At 44.1% G+C, this 7,203-nt stretch overlaps 1 protein-coding gene and 1 pseudogene across 7 annotated transcripts in view; one reads left to right on the top strand and one right to left on the bottom strand.

The window, feature by feature from the left end:
• Positions 1-7,203, bottom strand: part of Gnl3l (G protein nucleolar 3 like) — a 44,784-nt gene that overhangs the window by 11,285 nt on the left and 26,296 nt on the right. For all 7 annotated transcript variants that reach the window (XM_010610735.3, XM_010610732.3, XM_010610731.3 and 4 more), the window contains 5 exons: positions 4,983-5,127; positions 2,688-2,775; positions 2,011-2,185; positions 1,781-1,923; positions 1,220-1,356 (listed from right to left, as the gene is read on the bottom strand). In XM_010610735.3, the coding sequence (XP_010609037.1) occupies positions 1,220-1,356; positions 1,781-1,923; positions 2,011-2,185; positions 2,688-2,775; positions 4,983-5,127 (688 nt within the window). The remainder of the gene's footprint in view (positions 1-1,219; positions 1,357-1,780; positions 1,924-2,010; positions 2,186-2,687; positions 2,776-4,982; positions 5,128-7,203) is intronic.
• The window catches only part of LOC109117623, a 1,723-nt pseudogene continuing 1,621 nt past the window's right edge, over positions 7,102-7,203 (top strand).

Here is a 7,203-nt window from a genome sequence, read left to right as displayed (position 1 = left end):
TAGATTCATTCATAGGAAAATGGATACATATTGAAGATATACTCCTAAGTGAAATAAATAAGTCACACATGTGTAAATACCAAATAGTTTCCCTGGTGTGAATATTCTGCAACAATGCATAAGATTCTAATAAGATTACTGACATTTAGAAATTTGAAGAAAGGAGCTAAAGGTGTAGGGAAGGTGTGATGCGTAGGGGAAGAACAAAAAGGGAAAAGAAAAAAATGTGAGAGAATGAAAAGATGAAAATAAAGTGTTTGTAGATGGGGAGGGGAGGAGGGGGTGAAGGGAGCTCAGAGGTAAGGGGAAAAAATGAGAATCAAGACTTGTCATGTAGAGGTACATGATCCCAACAATGAATGTAACTGTACTGTATCCCTAAAATGTACCAATAAACTCAATAAAATTAAAAAAAGAAAAAGAAAAGAAATAGCTGCAAAGAAACCTGGGGCAACATTAGAGAAAGGATTTCTGAAAGGAACATTTCAATCCACTCTAGGTCCCAAAAGATAGGGATAGAGCCTCCTATTTCCAAAGCACCTTAAAGTGTCCCAGATACTTTGCTGATTTGTTTCCTATCTACCAAAAGCTTAAAACTATCATTACTACCATCTCTATGGCCCAGACTAGAATTCTCTTACCTTGTAGGAGAAATTAAGTTTAGAGTTGGTCCAAAGCCCAAATAGTGTTACGTTTTACATCTAGGTGTCCACCCAGAGCCTCGTGCATTCAGATAAGGCTTTGAGGAGGTGACTAGATAATGGAGGTGTGATACTCGCCAGTGAATTAGTCCACGGATGAGTTTATGGCTAAATATGGTATTTGGAAGGTAAACCCTGGTTGAAGGAGGTGGATGACTGGGGCATGACTTGAAAGAGTGTATCTCCTTCCCCACTCCCTGATCCTTCTCTTTTTCTTCTTCTTCGTCTTCTTCTTCTTTTTCTTGACACCATGCAATGAGCTATTTCTCCTCTGCCATGCTGCCCTGCCTTCTATATACCTTGGAGCCTGGCTATGGATTGAAACATCTATAAACTATAGGCCAAAATAAACCTCTCCTTGTTTAAATTGTCACTGTCAGGTATTGTGTCCCAGTGACAAGAAAGTGACCAAGACATAATGCCAGGGAAAGGGAGACCAAATGTGCAATCTGCCATCAGGTCAGATCCATGTGGTTCTGCCAGGACAAGACCAGATGTACCTACCCGTCCACACTTACATTCCATGGTGTCTTCATTGGCCTGCTCAGTATCCTCAATGTCAAAGACCTCAGTCATCTCCTTAACAATCTCAGCACTGAGGTGGACAGGCAGAGTGTGCGTGGGTGGCGGTGGTATATAGAAGCTGATCTTCCCACTGCATTTGGAAATGGGGAAGACAGTGGTGTGGTCAATGAAAAAGCAAATGACCATCAAAAAGAGGATAAATTGGCAAGCAGGAAATGGTAAGGGATCAAAAACGCCATATAAGGGGAATGGGGACATAACGAGAATTAAGATGTATTATGTACAACTCCTCATGGTGAACCTAATCATTGCGTACTGCAAACATGTACTACTAATAAAAATTAAAATAAAATAATACAGACAGCTCTGAACAACAATGGGTTGAGCTGCTGGGTAATCACTAGGCATGCAGTAAGACATGCACTGGTGCCTTGGCTGTCCCTTGCCCTGGGACCAATGAAGTCAGGCTGCCCCACCAGCTGTAAAGAACACAGATGAACAAACCCTTGTAGAGCCAGACTCCCAGCTGGCCTCAGGCTCAGCCTCCTGCTTACCTCACCCAGTCAGCCAAGACAGCTTTGGCAGCCTGCTCCTGACTATACAAGCCTCCCTTTTTCTTCTTCCCCAAGCGGTGGGCTACTGCAGTCAGAAAGTGCTCAGTGGTCTGGAACCCAGACACACCATAATAGTTGGAAATCTGGTGAAGAGAGGAAGCGAAGTCATGAAGAAGAATAAAGGGAACTTGGAGTAAGGTATGGCATCCACCAGGGGCCCTGGCTCGTACCTCCTCTAGGTTGCAGCGCTGCAAGATAGTCTCCACTGGGGTCACAGGGTCTTCCAACTTCTGCACATGGATGCAGTTGCGCAGGATGGTGCCCACCTCTGAGTTGGGTCCTGGGACAATGCCTGGGGCATCCAGCAGCCTGATAAACTTGTCCAAGTAGACCTCCTGCATGAATCTAGGCAGGAAAGAAAAAAAGAATACCTGGATGTATCTGGCATTTAGTCACAAAAGCTAGACCTAGGGAGGTTGGGAGGAAGTAAAGGAGTAGAGGGTCTCTTACAGGTGAGGCAGTGAGATGTAGAAACAGTGGGCTCCAGGACACTAAAGATCTAGGGCTGATTCTAAAATCTAGCCTCTGGCACTGGGGACTGAGGTGTAGGACCTTAGGCAAGCTTCTGACTCTCTGAGGTTCAGTTGCTTCCTTTAGGTAATACAAGCAGCCAAATCTTAAAAACTTGCTAGAAGGCTGCATGGAGCTAATGAGGAAAAGCTAAGATGGCACCTGGCATACACCTAGGGTATGCCGGGCAAATGAGTGTTCTTAGTGGAACTCCCATGCCCAAGCAAAGAATCAGATGGTCCAAAATTAGGAAGAGAGCAGGTGCTGAGGTATGGGAGTTAGGAGTAGGTAGGTAGTGTGAAGGAGTTGTAGATTGGGAGAGTAGGCAGGTGCTTACTTGGTGACCCCAGGAACAGCTCCCACACTGCATGCACGGCTGCGCTTCAGGCTATTGATCAAGCTACTCTTCCCAACATTGGGAAGTCCTGCAAAGTAGCAGCAAATGATTCAAGACACAAAGGGTACTCAGGAACATTTAGGCCAGCCCAAGTGAGGGAGGCCCTGGAAGGAGCAGAGAACAGGCCATGGAGAGCCAAAAATAAAGCCTGGCCTCCTGTCTGCCCATCCTAGACGCTGACCACAACCCCAGGGCCTTTCTACCCCTCTCCTTTTGTAGGCATACTGCGTAGACATGTCCTTCTCTCTAGATATGACATTCATCTCCTACCCACAACCAACCTAAAGAGGTGCTCAATGCAAGTCCTCACAGACAAGATCTACCAGAAAGTGAAAATCAAGAAATGTTACATAGGTAACAGAGGACCATCTATTCTGGTGTGTAATTCCCCTTGGGAGAGAGGGCTCATCTCCAGATGCTAGTCTGTCTCTCCATGCAACTTGTCCTTTTTGGGTTTTTTGTTTGTTGGTTGGTTGGTTGTTGCTATTGTTTTTTGAGACAGGGTCTCACTGTATACTTCAGGCTGGCCTTGAACTATGTAACCCAGGCTGACCTCAAACTCAGTGATCCACCCGCCTCAGCCTCCCCAGTGTTAGAATTACAGACATGTGTGCACCACCACACCCAGCTCAGCTTGTCTTTTCCGTGGTATGCTTTTGCATTTAGACACTTGTGTGCTGCTCTAGGCCTAAGGATGTCTTTCTGTGTTTCATATATGTGCCATGGGGTACCCTGGGTACCTTCAAGTCTTTGTACACTTCTACCTGTGTGTCTATCATTCTCATTCCATGTGTAACTGCTTTCTTTTTTTTCCCTTCTCATTCAGCCTATTTCTCTAGCATCTTTGTCTCTCTGTATATGCTTGTATCTAAACATCTTTCTCACTCTGGCCATTGTCCTTTTTCTCTGATTCTCTCCACCTCACCAACTCTTCCTCTTTTTGCAATTCCCTCTATGCTAACTGCTACCAATCACTTTCTGACCACATTTCTCCTCTTTGTGGGCTTGTCTTTCTATGTGTATGTTCCCATTTAAGCTTCAGTGTCTCTTTTTCCGTCTCCTTACTCCTCTTTCTCATAGATAGATGATAGATAGATAGATGACTGACAGATAGATAGATAGATAGATAGAGATATGTCTCAGACATGTCTGTATTATTTGTTTCTCTCTGTAACTCTGGTTTATGACAGTGGTGGTGTATCTGGGTATATGTGTCTACCTATGGCTCTGTGCTTTGAGGGAGCAGAGTAGGGATATGTGCATAAAGGGTCTGGTCTGAGTGCATTTTGCTTGAGTCTGTGTCTGCAGATATGCTTCCTCTGGGTCTGTGTGTGTTCCTCTGTATGTAACTATCCCTGTATGTATGATCTTTCTTTGGTAATGTATGTCTGCACATCAACATAGATAGGGTGTCTCAACCCCTCTAGTGTCTCCCTTTGCAGGTCTCTGTACACACACATATCTGTCTCTATGTCCTCCCTTTGGGCTCTCCCTCCCCCCACATACCTCTGTCATTTAAATTTGTCTTTTTTTTTTCCATCCTCCACTAACCCTGCCATCTGGCTTCCATTTTCTTTTTCTGTCTTCCTCTGTCTAATTCAGGTATGTAAATCTATACATTTTCAATTGTCCTACTCTCTCTCCAATGTGTCTCTCTCAGCTTCACTTTCTCTCCATGATAATCAGTCTCTACCTCTCTCAATTGCTCTGTTCTCCCCTATGATCACTCCCCTAGTATCCTGGATTCCAGAAAAAGGCCCAGGTTTGAGCCTCAGCTCTGCCCTGTCTAACACAGGACTGAGCTCTACAAATCCCTTTTCCCTTCTCTGGGCCTGTATTCTCATCTGTAAAAAGAGGGATGGTCATATCTCCTTCCCTCAGCTCTGAGAGGATGAGATGATAACAACTCCAAAACTGGCACCATAGTGGTGCATGCCTATAATCCCAGCACTCCGGAGGCTGAGGTAGGACTGTCAGCCTGGTCTACAGAGTGAGCTCAATGCCAACCTGAACTACTTAGTGAGACTTTACCTCAAAAAAAAAAAAAAAAACACAATGGCTATTCCAACTATGCTTTCCTATGCCCACCTAGTCAAAGTACAAATCACAAAATATTTCCTGAACCATGCTCCTCTCCCCCAAAAAGGCAACACAATCTTCCCAGGATCCTTTTCCTCAATTCAGGCCCTGCTTGAGGGAGGAGCCTAGGCCTCATGACTGTTCACCAAACCTTACCCACAACACCCACACGAATGTGGGTACGCACTTCACCCAGGCGGCAATAGTTTCCCAGAACTCTCATAAGGTTTTCAGCTCCAAAGCAGGCTTTGCTTTTCAGCAGTGACTCAGGGGCTTGCTCCACTGGCACACTGCACCGATTCTGGAAAATGAGAATGATATTAGAAAAGAGGCACCAGATGAGAGATGTAATCTAAATCCAGATTTCCAACTTGCAGGAAAATATTCAGGACCTCCCTGTGATCACTGAGCTCCTCGGCCTGAAATGGAGGGCTTCTTACACAAGCTCTGAACACCTCCACTCCCTTCCACTGTCTTTGTCTCCAGTCTTCTCTGTCCCTGCCTCTGCTGTCACACATGTGCCTCTTGCCTCACATGAAGGGTCAAGGTGGCATTTAGGCTCTATATAGGCCAGGTTTGAGTTCCAGCTCTACCTCTCAAAAGCCTATGCCTGGCAAAGTGTGCTTCCTTTCCCCAGGCCTCAGTGCATTCATATACAAACAGGGATACCTGCCCTCCCTGCCTATGCAGGGATGAGATGGTACCTGGTCCATAGCCTACTTTCCTTTGACTTCTCACAAAGAACAAGGCCATTCTGGCCTCCATCTCTTTATTCCCGACACCATCTCCTCTGCCCAGAATAGCCTTTTTCTCTTCCCTTACTCACCACATCATTTCTAATATCACTAAGTTGAAAAGAATCTTAATATCAATCAATAAGAAACAGGTTCGAGCCGGGTGTGGTGGCACACGCCTGCAATCGGGAGGCTGAAGCAGGAGGATCACTATGAGTTCAACGCCAGCCTGGGCTACACAGTGAGTTCCACATCAGTCTCAACCACATAGTGAGATCCCGTTTCAAAAAAAAAAAAAAGGAACAGGTTCAAAAGGTATATCCTTAACATGAAAAACAAATGGAATACAACTGTTCAAAAAGAATGTTTACAACATCTTTGCCATCAAAATGGCAAATGAAAAGTATGTGGCTGGGATGTGTAGCTCACAGGGAGAATGCTTGTCTAGCATGTTCATACATGCTGACCATGGGTTTGATCGCCAGCAAAGCACAGCACAGCAAAGGAAAAAAAAAAAAAGGAAATGAGATACTATATTTCTCAAAAACTTAAAAGTTCAATGCTATCTGAATAAATTCATTGTAGATTAACCCTGTTTATATGGAGACTTCTGTTTAGAAAATGCTGATTTGAGAATCAATAACATGCCACTGGGAATCAAAATAGGCATGCTGAAAAAATGCATACAGTTTAATGTTACCAAATGTTGGCAAGGATGCAGAGAAAGAGGCCCTCACATACATTCATCTATCTCACGAAACTAATGAGAGTATAAACAGAATGGCAATTTATTAGCATCTAGGAAAATGTATAATGATTAAAGTTTATATCTGACCCAGTCACTATACCTCTCAGTACCTAACCCATACTAACATTTGCCCACTTGCCAAGAAGGCATGCAAGGATGTTTTGTGGAAGCAGTGGTTATAACAAAGAAAAACTGCTAACTAGAGGATGGCGACGTGGCTCAGTGACAAAGAGCTTGCCTAGCACACTCAAACCGCTGGGGTCTATCGCCAAAACTATGAAAAATAATAGTAACTGTAATATGTGTAATACAAATTAGAAAAAAAATGTCCCCAGTACCCAATTTCTCTCCCTAGAACTAGCCAATGTTTCTGTAAGCTTTAACATGTTATAATGAAAATGTATTTTTATACTGATACCATTAAGTAGCAGGGCTTGTTTTAAAAAGAAAAATTAATAGCTATATAATTTTTGAAGTTAATAAGTGTTTAACTATATTTTCTAAATTTCCTAAAAAACAAAACAAAACAACCCAAGTTTCCTATAAATAGTATATATTTTCCTTACAGCTAAAAAAGAAAACAAAACAAGGGCGAGGGATGTAGCTCAGTGGTACCGCAGCTCTTTGAAAGCACAAGGTGTCAAGTTTGATCCCCAGTACCAAAACAAAACAAAACAAAAACATGCTTCCCAAAGAACAATAATATAGGAAGGGGAAAAGTCAAACTAAAATTAAGAAGTCACCCCGGGTTGGAGTGTAAAGAGAGCAGAGAGCGAGGGCGGGAGCGCTCGCCATGAGCAGGCCAGGACGGAGCGGACTCTCGGAGCAGCACGGGCAGGCGGGTGGGTGAGCGGGCTCGGGGCCTAGGGTCACAGACCGCCAGCGATGATGGGGA

This window comes from Fukomys damarensis, unplaced genomic scaffold, assembly GCF_012274545.1.
Source record: "Fukomys damarensis isolate Sample0158 unplaced genomic scaffold, DMR_v1.0_HiC HiC_scaffold_39, whole genome shotgun sequence".
NCBI classification, from domain to species: Eukaryota; Metazoa; Chordata; class Mammalia; order Rodentia; family Bathyergidae; genus Fukomys; species Fukomys damarensis.
Note: the sequence above shows the minus strand (reverse complement) of the source record. Positions and strands in the feature narration are given on the sequence as shown.